This window comes from Musca domestica, unplaced genomic scaffold, assembly GCF_030504385.1.
Source record: "Musca domestica strain aabys unplaced genomic scaffold, Musca_domestica.polishedcontigs.V.1.1 3, whole genome shotgun sequence".
In the NCBI taxonomy this organism is placed as follows: domain Eukaryota; kingdom Metazoa; phylum Arthropoda; class Insecta; order Diptera; family Muscidae; genus Musca; species Musca domestica.
Genome location: NW_026712299.1, coordinates 12,815,484 through 12,840,942, shown reverse-complemented (window position 1 = coordinate 12,840,942; position 25,459 = coordinate 12,815,484). Strand labels below are relative to the sequence as shown.

The 25,459-nt window shown below is 35.6% G+C and overlaps 1 protein-coding gene across 1 annotated transcript; it reads right to left on the bottom strand.

Annotated features, from left to right (window-relative positions):
• Positions 1-13,383: 13,383 nt before the first annotated feature.
• LOC131803407 (uncharacterized) lies at positions 13,384-23,670 on the bottom strand. Its single transcript, XM_059124694.1, has 3 exons — positions 23,645-23,670; positions 14,334-15,682; positions 13,384-13,553 (listed from the first exon to the last, which is right to left on the bottom strand). Exons 1-3 carry the CDS (start codon positions 23,668-23,670, stop codon positions 13,384-13,386), a joined length of 1,545 nt encoding a protein of 514 aa, XP_058980677.1.
• Between the last annotated feature and the right edge of the window lie 1,789 nt (positions 23,671-25,459).

Sequence of the window (25,459 nt, the reverse complement as noted above, 5' to 3'; positions counted from 1 at the left end):
ATAGACAATTTTGCGAAAGGACGAAGCCTTTTAAGTACAGCTGGTATGGAATTTTTGGTGAATGGGATCGTGGAAAGTAGACCAAAAATCCATTTTGATACCCTAGTTTATACTGCACCTCATAGTGTATACTCTACTATAATACTCTTAGTATTATGTGTTTTTGCATTTGTTTGTAACATGGAAAAGGAAGCGAGATAGACCCATAGTTACTTTTTAGGATCTTCATAGAATCATTATTAAAGTCGATTTATGCATGTCAGCCGTCCATCCGCCCATGTATTTTTGTGAACAAAATGCAGGTCGCATTTATTATCCGAGTAACCGATTTCGGTCAATATCAATCCAAATGAACTGAATTTTGGTACTTTCGTCCGAATTTAGTCTGGAAGTATATACATCAAATTTGGAGAAAATCGGTTCAGATATAGCTATAGCTCCCATATATATGTTTAATCCGATTTGGGGTTTTAAGTCCCTCACATACGTAATATGCACTCCACAAGGACGATATTTGGTACCGAACATCAGATACTGCTCGAAAATACAAATGCCAAATTTTATCAAGATCGGTTTAGATTAGGATATAGCTCCCATATATATTTTTGTCGGTTATTAGTTTTATCGTGCAAAATTGCTAATATCCCTCCTCAACACTGATTTTAATACCGGGCAACAGATACTGTTCTAAAATACATCTGCCAAATTGTATCTCACCATATAAGTAATATCAGTCTAAATTGGATAGATTTTTTCATATTCAAACGAATTTTACCGTTTGGTGAAACTCGGTTAGGTATATCTATTGCTCCAATAAATATTTTTTAATATAATCCTTATCGACTACGCAATACAACAATGTAATTTGGTTTATAGTTGGTATGATTTTTGTTACGAAGGCTGTACTAAATATGCATAGTAGTTAAGGGTATTATATAGTCGGTCCGGCCTGATTTTTGACTTTTCCTTAAAGTTTTTTTTTTTTGAAAAGTGTGAACTACCCTAGGCCGATGTGACCGATTTTGGAACCCTATATATCTTGGAATCCTTTGTGCTTTGAAAATATATTCCAGAGAAATTCCTTTAACATAGAACATAATGGTATGTCAAAGGATGCCATACAATTTTTTCCGATCACTAATTCCATTTGTCGAGGCAGGCGGTAGTCTCTGTAAAAGCACCTTTAAACTCTTATTGCTTCTTTAATATTTTAATAGAAAACAAGTAAGCAAATGATATAGCCGTGTGGGCCGACCATTTGATACCCTACAACACTAAAATATTTGAAGATTTGATTTTTGAAATAATATCAAAGAGCCCTGCCCAGATGTTACCCTTAGGTTTTTGACTCGGAGAAATTGGCAACAATTAGAACAATTTCACACGAAAGTTGTGGTCAATTTTATAGTTAATTATAATCCAATATTCATCCAAAATGCTAGACTTCAAAGAGTGACTACAAATTAGAAAAATTTAATTTGTTTAGTCCATTTTAACCCCTAAATATCTTAAGAGCAATAGGCTTTAATTCTGAACCTAACGCTACCCCATGTTATTTCGTGAGGATCGGACGATAATAACGAGATGCATATAATACCCTTAAAGCGTAGTATTGAGGGCTGTAGAAATTTAGAAAATTTGCGTTAAAATATATGACAAACATTGAAAAAAATGGAATAAAATATATTCACTCACTTATTAGTATATTTTTCCGCGATTTTCTTAGATTTTCTCCTTTTCTGGCCAGAGACCATTCCGAATTAAGGGGAAATGTGAAAATCGGCCCAGCGGTTCTTGACTTATAAGCAAAACAAATAAGATCTATAAATTTTACATATATATTGTCCATATTTTACTACATATCCGATTTCTTGGCTATCAGCATCGTTTTAATGTATTTGTGATTTGGCTAGGGTTAAAAATGTTCGCGGTTTAGTGGAAATTTTCATATTTTCTTATATAAAAGTTACGGTCTTATTTACCCCCTAAATATTGTCCGACGGCCGAAATTGCCGCAATTGGTAGGTTTCTGCCCAATCCCAAAGCCCCGTGAAGATCAGACCATAATTGCGACCTGTAGAGTGATTACAAATTAACATGGACAGACGGACGGACGGACGTACATAGCTGGATGGGATGGGAAACAAATATTTCGAGGTGTTACATAATTTTTGGCCCAATCAAAATTATAATACCCCCAACACATAGTGTTGTAGGGTATAAAAATGTTTTTATTAAAAATTACTTCTCTTTGTGAAACGTGCAAGTTTAGATATTTGCGACGTTTTTAGTTAAATGTTCTTGTGGTCATCACTGTTTTCGCTTTTCTTTAACCGGTTGATGATTGTATTCATTGGGTTTCCTTTCATTTTCTTGACCAAAACTTCGTCATTCAAGGAAAGCTTCTCGCTTGGCATTGAGCACTTCAGTGCGGTTTTTGGGAGAAAAAAATAAATTATTTTTCATACTTTTAAAGATGATGTTGACTGCAATGCTGTTTTAATATCAATGCATTGGTGTACACAACTGTACATATGTGTATGTATGTTAAGTATTAAAACTGTGGTATGATCAGAAAATATGAACTTGTTTTTAAGTAATACCAAAACCGAGTCATAAAATGCACCTAAAATCATAGTTCTAATAAAGGTGTTGTTTCCAAAGCCATCTCCATATCACAATTCCAAATAATAACAGGGAAACCAATATCAAATTTCGGGATTTCAGCTCAATACTTTCAACCAGTACAATTTTTAGTACCCTTCACCCAATACCAAATATAGTAAAATTCAGTCCTTTTCGTACAATTATAGTACACATTTCGAAAACCACCTCCATATGTTCAGGTTCTACATCAACAGCGATCCTAAAACCAAATTTCAGATTTCAACCACTATATGTTCACCCAATAATCGTATCAAATTTAGTACTATTTAGTACTTTTCGTGCACTTGTGGATTACATTTCCAATACTATCTCCTTATCACTAACCTGCCTCCAAGAGATACCCCAATACACATTTTCAAAATTCCAGCTTCATCCGATCACCTTAAACGAATCTGTTCCAAATTTAGTTCCATTAAGTACTTCTCGTAGAAATATAGTAAATATTTCCCCCATAACTTCAGGCTACACATGGACAGGGACCCTAATAGGAAATTTCAGATTTCAATTGTACCAAATATTGTACTATTTAGTGCACTTGTGGTATACAATTCCAGAACCACCTTTTTATCACAAACCTACCCCCAAGAGGAACAAATTTAAAAATTCAAACTCCATCGGATCACCTTTAATCAAACTGTTCCGAATGTGGTACCATTTTGTACTTTTCGCACACTTGGTACACATTTCCAAAAACTACCTTCATTTATCAAACTTACTTTCCAACCTTTATTGTCATTTTAAGTTCTCAGTTTTTAGTTCTATCCCTTCACATAATGCTAAATGGTACAATTTTGTCCGTCTATTCATCTGTCTGGATGGATAGAGCGCACGATAACTCTAGAAGGAAGTATCCGATTTAGTCCAAACTTGGCACATCGTAATATTATTGTTAAACTTAGGTCGATTTCTGAGATGGGCAATATCAGTCCACTCCTTCTGGTACCTACTCCACAAAAGGTCAAAATTTTCAAAAAAATAATTTATTTTATAGAACAAGAAGGGATTATTCGATTTTGTGCAAATTTGGCAAATTTCAATATTTTTTATCAGTGCCAGGTCAGGTGCATCGTAGCATCCGATTCCTTAAAAATCGGCACATTTTAATATTTCTATCAACTCAAAATTTTTTGTGAAGATGATAGACGTTAGCACACTCATTCTGGTACCAACCCACAGAGGGTCCAAATTTTGAATAACCATTATGATAATAAAATGCAAATTAAGCATCCGACTCTCTTATGATTTCACACACCACAATGCTAAGACAAGATCTGATGTGAAGATGGAATATATAGGACCCCACAAATGGTCAAAATGTTATTCAAAATTCTCTCATAAAATGTGAAATAAGCATACCAATATTTTTATTAACACAAAATCTAGCGTTGTTATGGGATATATCGGTCCACTCCTTCTGGCATTTCCCCAAAAACGCGTCAAAATTTTGAATAACCCAAACTCTCTTAAAATGTGAAATAAGCATCTGATTTATTCTATGAGCATCTGAGCATCTGATTCAATCCAATATTTCCACCAACACAAGATCTGGTATGAAGATGAAATATATCGGCACGCTATTCCTGGTACCTTCCCCACATTTTTTTTACATTTTTTTAATTTTATTGAATGAAAGCAAAAAATGTCGGAAATAGCATCAAATTTTAGAATAATTTTAGATTTGTTCGAATTGGTCAACTTTGGCACGAATTATGGCCTTCAAACGGACAATGAAATCGTCACACGCTGCCCGAAGGTTGCTCTGTGGTATTTTGGCCCATTGGCGGGGAAGCGCTTGCTTGAGGTAATCGACAGTATGGTATCTTTTAGTGCCAACCTTGCTTTCAAAAATACTCCAGACACAATAGTGCAACGTATTAGTATCCGGAGATTTTGGTGGCCATTTTGCGCTTGGAAATGAAGCGAAGAACCTCATTTTGTATCCATTCTTGGGTGGCGCGTGCTGCCAAGGTCTGCGCCAAAAATGCCCAAGGCTTTAATACACCCTCCAGAATATTTTCACGATAATATTCGGCATTTATTCTGATGCCACGGTCGATTGATACGAGCGGAGAGCGACTATCGGCTGTTATGGCGGCTTACACCATCACCATGGCCGCGCTTGAGTTCTGGTGGCCAACCGAAGGTGCACATTTTCAGCTGACCTCTTTGACAAGTTTGTTCACAAACTGCTAGACAACGAATGTTTTCTCATCGGAGAAAACAAAACTCGGCAATTCACCACTTTCGGCCAAGCGAATCAACTCTTTAGCTCTTTTGAGTCTATTTTCATTTTGTTGGAGTATATGTTCTTTAATTTTTTGGAAATTCAATGGCTTTACCCCGAGCTCATTTTTTAGTATTTGCCGAATGGAATATTGTGATATGTTCAGCTCACGAGCCATTTTGCGGCCACTGCGACCGGGTTGCGATCAAGTCGTTTCTTTACTTTTCGAACCATTACCTGTATCACGGTAACGAACGATGCTACGAGAACAAAAAGATTTATTCACATTTAAATGCTGGAGTGCTCTAAGGATAGCCAATTGTGGTTTTCCAGCCAAATATAAAGAAAATACACTATCACGCTTGAATTCCATTGCGAATAACTTTTTTTCTGGAAAATTCTCACGAAAATGCTTTTGTACGCTTGTAAAGAATATGATGAGCTGTCACTGGAATAATTTTAACAACTGTCGAACGAGTGGCTTTGAAATGACAGCAGTCTGATGTTTGTTGCAGTTTTATCATCTCAGCCTGTATATATATCGGCTCACTCCCTCTGATGTCTCCTTCACAAAGGGTCAACATTTTGAATAATTATAGCCTTTATAGCAATTAGTATTTTCCGTACCTTACCCACACGCCGGAAACGGACATTTGATAAATATATATTTTATACAAAGTCTTCCAGACGTTCTTAAATAAAGTATACCACCCTCCTATACCATGCAATAAAGAAAGTTCTACTTAAAATATCTCATAGGACTTTTGCTGGCATATGTGACAAAAACACTGACACACTAACGAGTTTGTAACGAACGTTGGATGACGTTTAACCTCCGGGGCATGCTTAATGAAATTGTGCATTCAATGGAGTGTGACGATGAGAAAAAGTCAATGAAATTGATGTTGCATTGATGATGTTGCATGTTCGTGTATGAGTGTGAGTGTCGGTGTGCGGATAAGATCCTCTACTCCAGTCATTGCACAACATCCGTGCAGCTATCAATGTTGTATGAGAATGGTCATAATGTATGTTTGTCATATCAAATCAATGGCATACATCAAATGACAGTTTAGTGGGAGCAAGGAGTTGGTTTAATCTGGCCAGTTGGTAACATAAGTTGGACTAAGATAAGAAGTTTGGAAGTTTAAGAAATTTGATGGGAGAGTCATTTTGAAATGAAATATCATGATTTAATGTTGGAACTTTTCTTTGAAAAGTTTGTCCTCAAATATGTATGTAGGCCTACATATGTTACTTGTGATCCATTTTGAAACCCTCTTCAATGAAAGATTGGGTCATTTTCTGGCATAATTCCTTATAGGATTACCCTTTTTGCAAAAGAATACCTTTCCATTCACATAAGCATTAAGTCCCAACCATTTGTCCAGTTAAACACATTCGCTTCTCTGCTTTTCCTCTAATGCAGTTTCAGCATCATCCAGGCCAGCAGTCACTGATTTGATGTGGTTTAATTTTTCACCTTGTTTTGATGAGGCGGTTTCGATTTGTTTGCGACATAAAGTCATCAGCAGTAGTTGCATGCTCCAACCAAAGTGGCTAATGATATTGCCGCCTTCGCAGTTATGTGGCAGGGCTTATTTAGCTCGAGTCTACCTTTCGCGTTTTCATTTTTTTCTTTTTCAAAATACTGTCAATGTGCACATCAAGGGGTATTTATGGTATTATACGACAGAATGGCATGGGTGTGAGTGGCGGGTGTGGGGACATCATAGACCATTGCCATCACCAACGTAATCGTCACCAAATGCTGAAAATATGTATAGACGCGTTGACAACATCCATACATATGCATCTATGTCCTTGTTATTCTCATCAGGATGTATTCACTTCCTGTATTTATTTATGTTCCATTCATTCGTTCGTCGGTTGCTTTGCCACTTGAATGCTGCACAAAACGGGAGGGCGGGATGACTGGAGGTTCGTTGATGTGGTTTGTGCACGCTTCACTTATCATTTGGTACAGCATTCAGCCACATTTGCGTCATTAGCTGATAAGGTTTTTGGGTTTAGCAAATTTATTGGCGTTGGCTTAAACTTTGGTTTGCTTTTCCACATCCTTTTGTAAATACGGAAATAAATCAGATAGCTTCACAGAGTGATCCACGAAAAAGGTATACGTAATATTTTATTGATAATACTGCAAGACTTACATTGATTATTTAGGTTATATTCATATAATTAAATTATAGATAAGGATTGGTCTTAAAAAATGATTTTATTATAAATATATTCCTGAAAATGGCCTTCAACATCATGGAGGAAAAATATGTAAAATAAGAAGGGACTAGCGGGATTAGCTACTATTCTGTTCCCGAAAAAAGTGTAGATCAATGCTTCCTTATTTGTAATATCTATGTATATAAAAGAAAGTTATACGAAGGCAGTTCGGAAACTTCTTAGCTTAGCAGAAAAAGCGCGGTGTAATCAGAAAAAAGTGTGCTGGAAACTTCCATCTCTGTTATGAACACATGTTAAATTTTGTTTCGATCTGGCAACTCCTTCTTATAGAAAGAGGTGTTCAAAAATTGCATAAGAATGAGCATTTCTCAAGCTTGTTTTGATCATTTTAAGCGAAATAAAATGGATTTTAACCCATAACGCAGGCTCCCTTATTAGTGGGAGAAAAATGTTGAAACTTAGTGGAGGATGCCATAGCGTTACTCATATTCCGCGGACAAAAATTCAGCTCCCTATCTCTACCCCTTGCTCGTGAAGGGGGTGGTGCGTTTTTGGACCCGTCGTCGTTAGTGAGTACAATTTTAGACGCCGTTTTCTAACTATTGACGAGACATGGATCCACCTCTATAAACCAGAGACAAAAGTACAATCCAAGCAATGGACTGAAGCTGGAGGAAGTGCCCCAAAGAAGGCAAAAAAATCAATCAGCTGGTAAGCTTATGGTAAAGGTTTTTTTTTTTTTGGGACTTCAAAGGTATTTTATTTATTGACTATCTGCAAAAGGGTAAAACAATAAATTCAGAGTACTATTGCAACCTTTTGTATCAAGACACCCGCGCTCAAGAGTGTTTTAACAATGGCTAAAATCAACGAATTAAAGTACGAGTTGCTTGACCACCTACCTTATTCTCCTGATTTAGCTCAAAGTGACTTTTGCGTGTTCTTAAATCTAAAAAATTTCTCGCACTAAGGTAGGTATATATAAATTTTTAATTCCAAAATTCCGGTTTTGGGGCCTTCATTTTAGGTTTTTATACCCTACACTACATAGAGGTAAGGTTATTATGTCTTTGTGCATTTATTTGTAACATGGAGAAGGAAGCGAGCTGGACCCATACAACAATAATGTTTGGTATCAGATTTCAGATATAGTCCAGAAATACATCTATCAAATTGTATCGGTTCAGATTTTAATATAGCTTTCATATATATCTTCAACCTATTTCGGGTTAATTGTGCACCATATGGCCAATATCAAACCAAATAACCTGAATTGTGGTACACCCGACTCAAATCTAGACGCAAGTACATACAATTTGAAGAAAATCGGTTCAGATATAGCTATAGCTCCCATATGCATGTTTCATCCGTCTTGGGATTTTAAGTCCCTCACATGCGTAATATGCACCTCACAAGAATGAAATTTGGTACCAGATAACTTATGGAGCTCAAAAATACGTCTGTAAAATTTTATCAAGATCGCATTTGGATACATGTCTCGTATATATGTTTATCCCATTTCAGGTTTTTTGTAAACCAAATGGCTAACATCAGCCCAAATGAACTGCATTTTGGAAATTCTGACTGAATTTGTCCTAGAAATAAGTACTTAAAATTTGGTGAAAATCGGTTTAGATATTGATAGCTATAGTTCCAAAATATATGTTTCATCCGATTTGGTGTTAAAGTCCTCACATTCGTAATATGCACTCCACAAAAACGGTGATTGATACCGGACATCAGATGCAGCTCTGGAATATTGAAATCGGTCCAGATTTTTTATAGCTTCTATATACATTTCTATGATTTAAGCGATATTATTCACCGGAAATGTTTCAAATTTGGTGTTTGAAGTTCGAAATGGATACTACCGCCTATGACAGAAAAATGTATGTGCAGGTCCACGTTTTGGTATAACCCCCATGGTATCATGGTATGGTATATCTATATTCGGTATTTTGATGGTTTAAGCTACATTATTCACCGATTTTTTTTTTAATTTCTCATTTGAATATTGTAATGGTTTATGACAAACGTGGCCTATGCAGGTCCACGCCTTCGTATAGCCCTCATATAACGGTACGTCCCGATATTCGGTATTTTGATGATGTTAGCGACATTATTCGCCGGAATTGTTACAAATTTCGTATTTGAAGTTCTTAATGGATACTACAGCCTATGACGGAAAAGTGTCTGTGCAGGTCCTCGTTTTGTTATAGCCCCCATAGTTTTTCCCTATATTCGGTATTTTGATGACTTTAGCTACATTATTCACTATTTTTTTTTTTCAAATTTCGCATTTGAATATTGTAATGGCTTATGACAATGTTGCCTTTGGATTTGCATAGTTGCCTATAGATTTGCACGTCGTCGTATAGACCAAAATGTGGCGGCTACATTCGGTATTTTTAAGATTTTAAGAAATTTTTTAACGAATTTTTTTTAAGTTCCCAAATTCGTTTCAAATGGTGTAGATCCCAAATTGTAACTACTCTTAAGTCATGATACGCATTTAAATAAGGTTCATATTTGATATGATCTACTTCACATGAATTCACAATATGTTATAGGAGCTCTTCTAAATACGCAGAGTGGTGCAGGGTATCATATAGTCGGCCCGGTCTGACTTTAGACTTTTTCTTATTATTATTTATTTTATGTTGTACTTGGAGTAAATGAGCAAGAAATGTGCACCCATACGTATGATTGCTATCAACCCTTTTTTTCAGAAATGTATAAATCAGCCGCCACCATGTGCCACGTTCGAAGTACAATTGCCTAGAATGTGTACATCCCTTGTCTCTGATTTCCAAAAATATTCAATGGTGCAATATTGATGTCAACTAGATCGGAAATTATACTCCAAAGGCATATCTACATATAAGTAAATTTAACAAGTAAGCAAAGGCTACAGTCGAGCGGGGCCGACCGTTGAATACCCTACAACACTATAATAAACGATACAGTTTATATAGGTGATATACTCGAAAGAATTCCACAAGATATTGTGACAAATAATAAAAGAAAACCATAAGGTTTCGTTCTCTAATTTTCGAATAATAGCAACTTAAACTAATTTGCTCATTTCCAATTATTGATAGATGTTGCACGTAAATAGACTTCCTAGATCTGGAACCAATATTTCCCAAAGACCCATAATCTCTCAGAAGTGGTAAAAGATTAACATTTATTATTGGTTTTTGACTGAAACGCATCTATATGAGATACAGACATTTGACTATATTCTTCAACGAAATCAGCGTTAACGAAATAGTCGGAAGTACTTCTTTCCTGTATTTGTGAATTCTCCAAAAAGTCACTGGAATGGACATTTTCGTATTTTGTCTATAAAAGTTGGCAAACTCCTTCACACATTGAATATTTTTGGATGGCCATCCGAAACTGCTTGGCTTTTGCAATGTGAGGTAACCCCCATTCAAATGTGCGTGAGGATCAGGCGATAATTACCACCTGCCGACAATTTTGCAGTTTTTTGGTCCATTTCAACCCCTAAATATATGGCGATCATGTCCAAAAAGAGTAGGCTTCTATTCTGACCCTCATCTTATACCCATTTCGTAAGGATCGGGCCATAAATGCGATCTGTATATGATATCTTAACTACTTAGTTTTGTTAGCTGTAGAAATATTACCAAATGTTTAATTCAAAATGAAAATATGCCAAAAATATGACAAAATTGAAAAAATATGAAAAAATTTTACAAAATCAATATTTTCAATTTAGAGAGATATTTTTATGCGATTTTTTTAGACATTTTTTCTTTCCTGCCAAGAGGCCATTCTGAATTAATGAGAACTGCCGAAATCAGTTCATCCGTTCTCGACATATAAGAGATTGTAGGAGAATGGCTGCTTGAGCCAGAGCAAAAAAACACAATAAAATGTTCTTTAAAATTTATTGTCACTGGGGCAATTTTATTTAATCAAAATTATAATTAAATATAATTTGGTAATAGTTTTGCTCCTGATGGGACACTTAATTCTTATTAATATTCTTAAACTTTAATTTATAAAATTTGCGACTTAGGTCGTTTTGTTTGTATTAGCAGCAAGGCAGAAAATTATGTTAGCGTTAGATCGATTTAATGCAGCACGGCAGAGAAAAGGAACAATACTAAAAATAGATTTGTAATCGTCAACATAACGAGCCAGCATTGATCATATTTACTGTCTCTGCTGACGCTATTGCTTTGTTTACATTTCCACTCATTAGGGTAAATAGAGAAATTAACAACAACAACAAAGCATAACGTAACGGAGGCAGCAAAGATCATTGTCCGGCTTATGTTGAGACAAATATTGACCTTGAATCGAAGAATGCGATTAAAAGAGGAATTGCCAAAAATTGCAATTAGAAAAGAAATAGGGATGCCGGTTGAAAAATTTACAATGTAATTAGGGATGTCCGTTCAGACAAATAGGGATTGTAAATTATAATAAAAATAATAAGTTAATTATAATAAATGAAATAATAAGACTTAGAATAAAAATAATAAAATACTTTTGCTCCAACATTCCCCCGCACAAAGAACAACTATTCTTGACCATGATGAATGATGAGGTGTTTTATTTGGTTTTAGAGATTACCATGCTATGCCTCTGCTCACAGCAACTCTTATGTTGGCCTTGTGGGGGATTGAAATAGTCTTGAAGAGGAAGTAGTGCGACTTTGGAGACAGGACGTTTGTAGATTTTTCCATTCGACTTTAATGAGACAACTCTTACTTTTCCATCAGTACCAGGATGAACATCGATAATTCGGGCAAGCGGCCACTGGCCTGGAGGCAATCTTTCATCGAAAATAATGACAAGATCATCGACTTCAAGATTCTTTTGAGGTTTGAGCCATTTAGGGCGAGACTGCAAACGGTTTACATATTCTGAGGACCAGCGTTTCCAGAATTGTTGTTTAAGGAGTTGGACAACTTTCCACCGGGAAAGTCTATCAATGGAGAAATTTAACAGATTTTCTTCTGGGACACATAAAATCGGTTCTCCAACGAGAAAATGAGATGGAGTTAGAGCTTCGAAATCTGAAGGGTCAGGCGAAATAGGACATAGCGGTCTTGAATTGAGACATCCTTCAATTTGAGCCAATAGAGTTGCTAATTCTTCGTAAGTAAGAATGCGATGCTCCATGATGCGTTTTAAATGATGTTTTGTGGATTTGACGCCAGCTTCCCAAAGACCTCCAAAATTTGGGGAAGCCGGTGGAATAAAGTGCCAATTTGTGCCATTGTCAGCTAGTAGGTTTGCCAAATCTTCCGGTAGAGATTCTGTATTTCTTCTTTGTAGAATCTTAAGTTCCTTATTAGAGCCAATGAAATTCGTGCCACAATCGGAGTAAAGGTCTGAACACATCCCTCGTCGTGAGGTGAACCTTCTGAAGGCAGCAATGAAAGCATCAGTAGAAAGACTTGTTACGGCTTCAAGGTGAAGAGCTTTCGTGACCATACATATGAAGAGACAGATGTATCCTTTTGTCGTGACAGAATTCCTGGCCGTTGATTGCTTAATGGTTATTGGGCCAGCGTAATCCACACCACTATGTTTAAAAGGTCTTGTGGGTTGCAATCGCACAGACGGAAGATTGCCCATTATTTGCTGCAGGGATTTGGCCTTGTACTTAAAGCACGTAATACATTGGCGTTGGACATTTTTAGCAAGATTTCGGGCAGATAATATCCAAAACCTTCTAGTGACATAGGCTTGCATCTGGATGAGACCTCCATGAAGTGTCTTCTTATGAGCATCTGTAAATATTAAGAGAGATAAAGGACTGTGTTTGGACAATAACATAGGATATTTAAAGTCATAGTGAAACTTAGCTTTTTGCAATCTGCCTCCAACACGTAGTACGCCATCGTCGTCAATAAAGGGACACAATTGGGCAATTTTGCTTCTTGGATAAATGCTTCCTCCGTTCTTTAATATTTGTAGTTCCTCGGGGAAATCGACGTCTTGAGACAAAATAACAAGTTTTTGTAGCGCCTTATTCAATTCCGTCGCTCGAAGAAAGCCTTTATGTCGGATTTTAGAACCAGGTTTGTATTGAAGAAATCTCAAAATATAAGCCATGACTCGAGTTAACTTAGTAAGAGAAGAGTAATCAGTTAATAAATCCGGATATTTTGACACAGTAGAAGAATGAACGTTAAGTGATTTCCGCTTTTCCAGATTAGTGTCATAAGAGTTGTCTGGTTGTTTTGGCCAAAGATTCTGAGGATGAGAGAGCCAAAGAGGACCAGACCACCAAAGAGGATGTTGAACTAACTCAGTAGACGTAATACCACGGGAAGCACAGTCAGCAGGGTTGTCATGAGTTGAAATATATCGCCATTGAGATATGTTAGAATGTCGTTGGACTTCACCGACTCGATTTCCAACGAAAACGTTCCATCTGGACGACTCTCCTCTGAGCCAGCACAAAACGGTAATACTATCAGTCCAGTAATAAACATTAGTAATGTTGAGATCCAGCATATCGTGTACTTTATGCATCAGTTTTGTTAAAAGCGTTGCTCCACATAGTTCTAACTTCGGGATAGACAAAACCTTTAGGGGGCAACTTTTGTTTTTGATTGTAGTAAGTTTACTACACCTTCTCCATTATCATTCAAAATTTTGATATAAACCGCGGCTGCAAAAGCTGAAGTAGATGCATCGCAAAATCCGTGCAGCTCGACGGGGCATTCTTTAAAACTGCCTAACCAGCGGGGAATGGCAATATTTTCGATGCCTTTTAATCGTTTTAAGTAAGAGTGCCAATTAGATTTCATTGTATCAGAAACATCATCTTTCCAATCAATGCCTTCGAGCCATAACTTTTGGAAATAAATTTTCGCTTGTATCGTGACAGGTGCTAGCCATCCCAAAGGGTCATATAATTTGGCGGCATCAGAGAGAAGACTAGCTTTTGTGACGTCAGGTTTTATGGGAAAATTAACCTCAAATGAAAACGTATCTTTGTCAGTATTCCAACATAAGCCCAAGGCCTTTACCAAGTTTGGTCCATTTAAATCAAAAACATTTGACTTTTCACGGAAGTCTTCTGGTATGTGGGACATAAGCTCTGGAGAGTTAGAAGTCCACTTACGTAAATTGAATCCTCCAGCAGAGAGTAGTTGGACCAACTGTTTTTGCAAAAATATTGCTTCGGACTCAGAGTCAGCTCCAGAAATAATATCGTCGACATAAGTATCAGATTTTAAAATCTTACAAGCTTCAGGGAAAGTTTCTCTTTCATCTTGAGCCAATTGATGAAGAACTCTTATTGAGAGATACGGAGCCGAGGAAGTACCATAGGTGACGGTTTGTAGTTTATATACGTAAATATTAGAATCGGAATTTCGCCACAAAATTTGCTGGTAATGTTGATGGTTTTCTATGACTCTTATCTGACGGAACATTTTTTCTAAATCTGACCTGAAACCAATTTTGAATCGACGCCAGCGATTGATGATTGCCGGCAAGTCATTTTGTAAAGCAGGTCCGGGGAACAGTTCCTCATTTAAAGAAGGAGAAAGAGGGATTTTGCTGCTACCATCAAAAACGACACGTAATTTTGTCGTGGAACTTGATTCCCGAATAACGCCATGATGGGGCAGAAAATATCCGTAAGGATGAATGGATTGAGGATAGGGACCAATATTGACCATATGTCCTAGCGATTCATATTCATCCATAAAATTCCTATATTCTGAGGCAAATTTGGGGTTTTTAACGAATTTACTCTCCACTTGTTTTAAACGTTTTAAAGCGCTGAAGTCACTGTGACTAAATACAGGGGAAGATTTGCCAAGTATTTGAGAAATGAATGGTAATGCGACGGTATATCTTCCATCAGAGCCACGAGAACAAGTTTTCTTAAAGAACTCCTCACATGATTTTTCTTCGTGGGTAATTTTTCTTGTTTCTATGAGCTCTTCTTGTTCCCAAAATGCCTTAAGTTGGGTGTCTATGGAACATAAATTAACATTGACGGAATGCGCATAAGAGATTTCAGCGGTAGGGCCAGAAACAATCCATCCAAAATGGGTAAGTTGAAGAAAAATGCCTTTTTCGAATTTCTTTTGTTGCGGTAGTAGTATGTCTCCGTATAAATCACCACCAATAAGTAAATCTATGGGATCATTTTTATCAAATTCAGGGTCAGCTAGAGAAAATTCTGCTAAAGACGGCAATTTATGTCTGTCCACAGGACCAGCACAATAATTATTTAGGGAAGGCATGACATATGCTTGACCTCTTAATTCAAAGCCTGATTCGTAGTGAGAGGCAAGAGCAAATTTAACATATTTTTTAACCATTACTGTTTTTCCACCTACACCTGTGATCTGAGCTAAAGTGTTGTATTTTTGAAGCCGCAAAAGTTGGGAAGCACTTTCCGTTATCAAAGATGCTTGGGCTCCTTGATCCAAAATGGCCCTTAATTTGAAGTTTCCAAATTCGCTTTTCACTAATACACGAATGGTCGCTAACAGAACATGAGGCATGACTGTGGTATTCAATAGAGACAAGTTGACATTAGAATTCTCAACGGCGGAAGTAGAAGCTGCATTATCGTTCCTGCTATGAGAAACATCGGAGAAACTTGAGGTATTGCGAGAGGTATAATCGTTGTGTACAATCGTATGATGAGCGAGGTGGCAGGATTTACAACGACTTGTACTTTTACAGTCTCTCGAGAAATGACCAACATTTAAACAATTTCGACATACTTTCTTGGAGTTGATAAATTCAAGCTTCGAGGCAGAGGGCATCGCAAGAAATTTGAAACACTTATAAAGAAAATGGCGCTTACCACAACAGGGGCAATTTTCATCGTTTATAATCGCCATATTTATTCGACGATGTTGAGTCATTCTTTGGGATTGATACGATTTCGAGTTGTTTGATTTAAAATGTGGCTTAGGAATGCACTCAGTAAACTCAGAGATCGATTCTAATGTGCGAAATGTAGTTTCGAGAAAGTTGTATAAGATGGTAATTTTGGGAATTTCTGTGGCAGCTTTTAATGATTGTTCCCATTCTTTGCATGTTTGCAGGTCTAATTTACTGACAGTAATGTGAATCAGGAGCGGATCCCAATTGGAACAATCAACACCTAAACTGCTTAGAAGAGCCAAGCTATTTCTCGTAGAATCAAGAAGATTTTTTATGCTTTCACATGAACCATTGGATTTCGGGATACTAAGTAGTTTGCGTAACACAGTGTCAGCTATTTTTCGTTTGTTGTGGTATCTTTTACTCAATGCAGTCCATGCAAGATCATAGCTTGTCTCAGAGGCAGGATATTCGTTGACGATAGTTAATGGGGTATCTCGACAAGAATTTTTCAAAAAATAATATTTTTGAACATTGGACAAGCTTTGGTTGTTGTGAACCAGCGAAATAAACATGTCTCTATATGACACCCAATTTAAATAGTCACCAGAAAAAATTGGAATGTCGATTTTCGGAAGACGAATGTCTGGGATAATGGAATCGTTTCTTTGAGAGGAACTTGAGGCATGAAAAGTAGAATGAAAATTTGGAGAATTTGGAGCTCGATATTCGGCCATAAAATCAAGCAACTTTCCTTTACCACTGAGATAAATTTTGAAAAATGAGTAATGCACATCTTCATGAAAATATGGGACATCATCAGTGTTGATTGATCGGTCACGCACCGCATCAAAAATCTGCTCATGGTTGGCCTCAAAAGTTTTCTTAATTTCTTCTATCTCGTCGAGACAGCTTTGACACAAACCTCGCGTTTTTTCACCAACAGACAATTGATCGAAGTCAGAAATTATGCGTTGGACACGGCTCATTAAAATCCTTTGGTCTTCAATTGCTCTCGAGTAATCCTCCATTTTGAATTTGATTAAAATTTGAGGCAGCAAAATGTGTCAAAATGGCGCAAATGTTCATAAATTTATATAAAATGTCTATTCAATTTCTTACCAGTATGAGACAGGACCAAAATATAACAAAACTTGTTTGAGCTATTGTTGCAGTACGAAGTCTTCACTTTGTTTTTTCCAAAAAAAATATCTTTTTCAGCACAGGTATAAGTATTGAAGTTCAGCACCGTGGTAAGTATAGATGTTCAGCACAGTGGTAAGTATAGAAGTTCAGCACAGTGGTAAGTATAGAAGTTCAACAAAGGAGTAAGTATTGAAGTTCACAGTATTATTCTTTTAAATTTGTCCAATTAATTTTCTCAGGGTGTAGGTTTGTTTAGATTTAGAATTTTCCCAGAATAGCGGCAGACATATATTTTGATAAAATGTTCACAGTTATTTAAAAGATTTTTATCGCAGTTTAATTGTGCAGTTTCTCATATTATTTATTAATTTATTTCACAAATTTAAGACCGAGTAAAGTAATTTTCTTTTGGTTTAATTAAAGTTCACGAACACTGTTCTTAAGTTTTAGAGTCAGGAATTTTCACTTGTCCCGGGTTTCGGCACCATAAAAATGTAGGAGAATGGCTGCTTGAGCCAGAGCAAAAAAAAACACAATAAAATGTTCTTTAAAATTTATTGTCACTGGGGCAATTTTATTTAATCAAAATTATAATTAAATATAATTTGGTAATAGTTTTGCTCCTGATGGGACACTTAATTCTTATTAATATTCTTAAACTTTAATTTATAAAATTTGCGACTTAGGTCGTTTTGTTTGTATTAGCAGCAAGGCAGAAAATTATGTTAGCGTTAGATCGATTTAATGCAGCACGGCAGAGAAAAGGAACAATACTAAAAATAGATTTGTAATCGTCAACATAACGAGCCAGCATTGATCATATTTACTGTCTCTGCTGACGCTATTGCTTTGTTTACATTTCCACTCATTAGGGTAAATAGAGAAATTAACAACAACAACAAAGCATAACGTAACGGAGGCAGCAAAGATCATTGTCCGGCTTATGTTGAGACAAATATTGACCTTGAATCGAAGAATGCGATTAAAAGAGGAATTGCCAAAAATTGCAATTAGAAAAGAAATAGGGATGCCGGTTGAAAAATTTACAATGTAATTAGGGATGTCCGTTCAGACAAATAGGGATTGTAAATTATAATAAAAATAATAAGTTAATTATAATAAATGAAATAATAAGACTTAGAATAAAAATAATAAAATACTTTTGCTCCAACAAGATCTTTCAAGCATATCTTCTTTGTTAGACATATATATCGCACATATTTTGCTATATATCCGATTTGTTGGATAATAACATCAATGTAAAGGTCAGAAGTAACCTTGATTTCGCCGGGATTTAAAATATTCACGGTTTAATGAAAAATTTTGATTTTTTTCAACACAAAAGATATGGTCTATTTTACCCGCTAGATATTATCCGATGACCACCCAAATTAGTAGGCTTCTTCCCCGCCCTAAACTCTATCTACACGCGAAATTTCGCGTCGATTGGTCTATAATTGCGACCTGTATAGCTACTGCAAAATCCGACATTTTTTCAGTATTTGGTCCATTTCAACCCCTAAACATTTGGCGATCATCTCCAAAAGCAATAGGGTTCTATTCTGGTCCAAGCCCCACCTACATTCTAAATTTCGTGAAGATCGGGCCATAATTGCGACCTGTAGAGTGATTACAAATTAACATGGACAGACGGACAGACGGACGGACGGACATACATAGCTAGATCGACTCAGCTCGGCGAGCTAGGAAGATCCATGTATACTTTCCTATGTGGGAAACCAATATTTCGAGGTGTTACATAATTTTTGGCCCAATCAAACTTATAATACCCCCAACACATAGTGTTGTAGGGTATAAAAAGACTAGATAAAGTTGCAAGTGTCAAAGAAAATAACCTTTGAGCTAATTTATTGTCTGTCTTAAATATATAATAAAATATTTGCCAAATTAAGAACAATTTAAAACCTAACTTGATGCATATTCCAAACATGTTTTATATTTTACTTTATACTAAATCTTATGGTCAGGATTAAAATGGTAATAATAAATTTTTTTAAATCCGCAACACAAGCAGCCAGTAGACTTCATCCTATTAAATTCAATTATTCAATTTAATGTTGATGTTGTTGTTATTGTTATAATTGTTTACTTCAGCAACAGTTATGAATGGCAAAATTTATAGATGTTAATTATTGAAATCACACATGTAGACCTCAATGTACGTAATAACAACAACAGCAGCAACAACAACAACTAATTAATAATAATATTAATATTAATCACAAAAGCTGTTTATGTTGCATTAATTTTCTCTCTGTTGTTGCTGTTGTTTGTGTTAATTATTTGCAACGATTATAAATCTTGGCAACATTTGCTCTATGGAAGATTTATTTAAATTAATTCAAAATATCTCTGAGTATTTATTTTAATTGAAAAAAAGAAAACAGTATTAATATTTATGTGGTGTATAAATAATATTCAATTTTGCGCTTAATGTGATATTGGTTTGTGGGAAGTTATTAATTGAATACTAACCAATACTTTGGTGAATCGGAAAAAAAAGATAAAAAACCGTAGAATTTATTTTTTATGTGGGCTAGTTGAAGTCAAGATATTAGCAGACTGATAAATCTGGTATCAAGCTAACTCTTGGTGAATAGGCTGGGGTTTCTACTGCATGCCGCCGGGGAATATGAAACTGTTGTTGTGAGGTTCCAGATAAGACTATATTTTGGAAATACCCTTTTAAAACAATATTTTAAAAATGAAAAATACTATGTAATACCGTGACGGAAACGATTAAAATTTGAAGTCAAAAATTTATAATACGGGTCACTGTTGATGTGTATGGTGAAAATAGGGATGCTTTCGAATGAAATGTACACTTATATGTAATAAATATATTTTCATCGCACTTTTAGCCATATGCCTACCAAGGGTATATATCATTTGATGTGGTTAGAACGTGCGTCAGCGAATAACGGACAAAATCTGTTTCAGGATATTTGGAGGCGATCTAGGGGTGCCTGTCTTTTAACTCTCAAAACTCCAAAAAAAAACAAAAAAATTTACCTCTTAGGAAGGGACAGGATCATTCGATATTAAGTAAACTTTGCAACTCTTAATATTTCTGTCAGCGCTAGATCAGGAGTGAAAATGGATAATATCACAATTATGGCACGATCTTCACGAAATTTAGAATGGAGGTGGGTGGACCAGAATAGAACCCTATTGCTTTTGGAGATGATCGCATAATATTTTGGGGTTGAAATGGACCTAAAACTGAAAAAAAAACTGATTTTGCAGTTGCTCTACTGGTCGCAATTATAGAACAATCAATGCGGAAGTTAGGCTAGAGCTTAGGGCTGGGCCTAAGCCTTCCAATTTTGATGGTCATCGGGTAATATTTAGTGGTTGAAATAGGCCATAGCATTTGTGTTAAATAAAAGTCATTTGAAAATGGATAATATCGGACGATTCCTTCTGGTACGTCCCCACAAAGGATTAACATTTTGAATAAACGAAACGCTCATAAAATGTGAAATAGAGATCCGAACCGTTCTTCTCGTTCTTATCTAATTTCACACGTCTGAATATTTCTACCAAGACAAGATCTGTTGAGAAGATGGTAGATATCGGACCACTCTATCTGAATTTTAAACAACAAAATGCGAAATAAGCCTCCAATTAACTTCAAATTTCAAATATCCCAAATGTTTTACTAATGAATGATACAAATCGACCACCTCTGGCACCTTCTCAAGAAATTTTAAATATTCATATTTGTCATATTTTTCTCAACCAGATATCTGATGTGAGTAAAGAACATATCGGACACCTCCTGTTCATTTCCCACAAAGGTTAAAATTTTGGTACAATAAATATTAGCATAAAATAGGAAATAATTGTTATATTACCTTTAATTTTTTCACATCTCAATATTTTTATCAATATTAGAGGAAGTGAATACATCGGTCGCCTACATCTGGAACGTCACTCATATCTCATCATTTTACAAATATTATCACATATTTAATATAAAGTATAAAGTATATATTCAAAATCTGGCACGTTGTAATCTTTAGGAAGTCGGGCGGGGCCGACTATATGATACCCTACACAACTATGCATATTTAGTAGAGATCCCGTAGCAAAAGAATTTATATTGGGCGTTTATTTAAAGGCAGATCATATGTCAACATTTGGCTATAGAGCAGTTAGAATTTGGTTTCAAAGGGAACTAATGTTTTTGGGGCATATCCAATTCTGAATCGAATTCGATTCTGACAGAAAAAACCTGAATTAGGATTAAGGATATATATGTAAGCCGTTCTCGATAAAATTTGGCAAAGGTATTTCCGAGCTATATAAGATATCCAGTACAAAATATCATTGTTGCCGAATGCGTATTATGAATGTGAGGGACTTCAACACCAAATTGGTTGATACATATATATGGGTGCAATAGCTTTATCTGAATCGATTTTTAACAAATTTAACTTACTTCCTTCTATACTGAACTCGGTTGAATGTGCCAAAATGCAGGTCATTTGGGCTGATATTGGCCATTTGGTGCAAAATTAACTTGAAATCGGTTAAAGATATATATGGGAGATATATCTAAATTTGAACCGATTCTCAGCAATTTTAATAGAGTTCGTCCTTGGCCCAAATCATATTGTTTGGAAAATTTCATCTCAATAGGATAATAAATGCGAACGGACGACACAGAAAGTGAGCTTTCAGTACCATCCCAACAAAGGATCAACATTTTATTAATCATGTTTTAAAATGTACCCTTACATGGGAGGTGTACAAAACATTATTTTTATACCCTACACCACATAGTGGTAAGGGTATTATGTCTTTGTGCACTTGGATGTAACATCGAGAAGGAAGCGAGATAGACCCATAGTTACTTTTGAGGATATCCATAGAATCACTTTCTGAGTTGATTTATGCATGTCAGTCCCTCTGTACGTCCGTTCGTCTGTCCATGTATTCTTGTGAACAAAATGCAGGTCGCATTTATTATCCGATTGAGATGAAATTTTCTAAACAACATTTGTTTGGCCCAAGGACGAACCCTATTGAAATTGGAGATAATCGGTAAAAATTTAGATGTAGCTCCCATATATATCTTAGTCCGATTTGCTTTTTATTGTGCACCAAACGTGTAATATCCGAATAGTATGAAATTTTGCACATACAATCAAATCAGGCCTGAGAATAAGTGTGCCAAATTTGATCGAGATCGGTTCAGATATACCTATAGCTCCCATATATATTGTTCATCCGATTTGTTATTTTTGTCCTCCGCAGTCGCAATATGCACTCTGTGACAACAATATTTGGGGAAATATATCAAATGCAGCTCAGAAATACCTTTGCTAAATTTTATCGATATCGGTTCAGATTTGGATATATCTCCTATATACAACGTCGTCCGATTTACTTTTATTGTGCACCAATACGACCGAATTGAGTCTAGAAGCTAGTATGAAGATCGGTTTAGATATAGCTATAGCTCCCATATATATTGTTCATCCGATTTGCTGTGTTACCCACAGCCGTAATATGCACTCCGTAACAACGATATTCAGGGAAATATATCAAATACAGCTCAGAAATATATTTGCCAAATTTTATCGAGATCGGTTCAGATTTTGATATAGCTCCTATATATCTCTTTATCTGATTTCAAATTAATTTTGCACCAAATGGGCAATACAAGTCCGAATTTAAAAGATACAAATGCTTTGCCATATTTTGTCCTTTTTAGATAATAATTATAATCATGGCGTGTATGATTGAATTCTCCCATAAAAACCGTCAATTGTTATGTGGAGCTCTACTAAATTAGCAAAGTGGTGTAGGGTATCATAAAGTCAGCCCCGCCCGACTTTAGGACTTTCTTTACTGTTTTTTTTTTTTTTTTTTTGCATTCAGAATCCAAAATGCCAAACTACAACAACATTTGTTGAGAAATCTTGCCAATATCTTAAAAAAAAACCTTAAATCTGGGGACGTGTTCTATGGGACCTAGATCAAAAAAATATTGGATCTCAACAATTTTTGTCACTTCAATTTGGCACTCTATCCCAAACTAAATATTAGATTTCAGCAAAATCGATTGAAAACATACGGTAAAACTATTTCTATTCTACATAAAATTGTGGAGCCATAGGCATGAATGCCTGATTCATTAAAAACGGCAGATGTAAAATTTCAGTCTAATTCAATTAAAAATGACATACAATCATTTTTTTTAAACCGGAGGGTACCGTTATATGGGGAATATGCCTGTCCCTTGACCAATTTTCACAATGTTATGTTTTATGTTTTACTTATTCTAAAGCTACTCTAAAAATCAGATCGATTAGTTTTTATTAAAAAACATTTTTGTCACACCTTCCCTAAATGTGGGGCCACTGTGCACAGAGAAAAATCCGTTCCGAGCACCATTCCCCATACTTGGCAGCAAAAGTTTGATAGCTGTCAAGCAAATACTAAGGGATATAGTCTATCCAATATATGGATATGGAGTACAAGTCTTTATTCGTGTTGAACCAATGTAAACTCATCAAACAGACTTACCTGTTTTCAGCCTCACATTGCTGCATAATAAGACTCCATGGATGATTAGTCTTATTATGGTTTGATATTTTTATGACGGTTGACCTCGATTCAATACATTATACATTCTGCTTTTTTCCTGCGAAAATGTAGTTTTAAAGGAATTCACGATCGTACTCTCTGGCTAGTCATATGTTTAATTCTTTCTTTCGTATAACTTCACATTTATTTATCAATCCCACAGGTATGAATTTTACAATTTCATATTTCTTGCGCTTGGCAACGGTGGGTCAAACGCTCTGCTGTGCCCATGGATATATGAATTATTGAAGTTCAATTAACATTTCAAATACAAATGTAACATGTTTATTTGTCATTGCGTTGAAATAACTTTTTTTCCCTGTATATGTATGTTATAATATCGGTTGATATCAGAGCATTTGTTGTGGTTTGCTAATAAGTGCCGCTGGCATATCCAATTAACATCTCCAGAAAAAAGAGATGTCAATCAGTTGAAATGACACCAAAAAACTCGCATATTAATTACAGAGGCATTGTAATAAATGAAGTTATTTTGCTACGCATATATAAATATTATGGCGTTTTTTGTAGTGCTATTATTATAGTTTTTACTTCCCCTTGAGAACTAAAAGTATAACAATGAAGAATGCCTTCAACTCCAACAAACAAAGTAAAAAGGAGATGAACAGCAAAATGACCAAGGGAAGGTGTACTCAGCCAAAACTTTTACAACCTTCTAAACTACAGTTCGAATTTCTTTTTGGGAGCTTTAAATTCCGATATATCAGAAATATATATGTAAAAAAGAATAGAGAAATAACAGACTGAGAATTGAAGGCCATACGAAGCTAGAATCCTGAAATTCAGACTTGGTAGGAGTGTAATAAGGCTGACTTCTTGAAAATTCGTAATAAAATGTTTTAAAAACAATTTAGCCGACAGATGAATACCCTCAACCATTGTTCGATTATTTAAATATTTTTTGACGTTAAAAGTAAAACATAAGTTAAGGAGGAATGCACCAATATAGTCTATTTCGTATCGGTCCGAAATAAATTTGTTATAAATATTGCGACGCCCCAGGTTTTGACTATATTTGTTACTTCATTCACTTTTTATTAAATATGTGACAATATTAAGAAAATGTTAAAATCTGCCTAAGGTACCATATACCATACTTTGTGTGGGAGGTACCAGAAGGAGTGGACCGATATATTTCATCGTTATGAACATTGTAATGTGTATAATTTGAAGGCAATCGGACTCTTACATCACATTTTATAAGAGTTATAATTATTAACAAGTAAAAAAGCAGTAAATTCGGCCAGGCCGAACTTTGAAACGAATTAGAAAATTTTCAAAAAATAAAATCCATTAAAAATTCTGTTAAATTATTTAAATATCTAATATCGGAAGGTGCCGATATAGGGGGGGATATGCGATATTGTGGACCTATATAGACAATTACCTTTCAGGGATTAAAGTGCTCACAAAGAACTCCTTGTGTCGATTTTCAGACAATACCATAGAAAAATATGGCTAAAATCATCAAAATACCGAACATCGGGGGTACCGTTACAGGGGGGATATACGATATCGTTAACCTATATAGAGAATTCTCTGTCGGGGGGTAAAGTGCTCACAAAGAACCTCTTGTGTACAATTTCAGACAATTCCGTTGAAAAATGTAACTAAAATCATCAAAATGCCGAATATCGGGGGTGCCGTTATATGGGGGGCTAGAGATATCGTAGACCTATATAGATAATTCTATTCCAAGAGATAAAGTACTCACAATGAACTCATCGTGTGAAT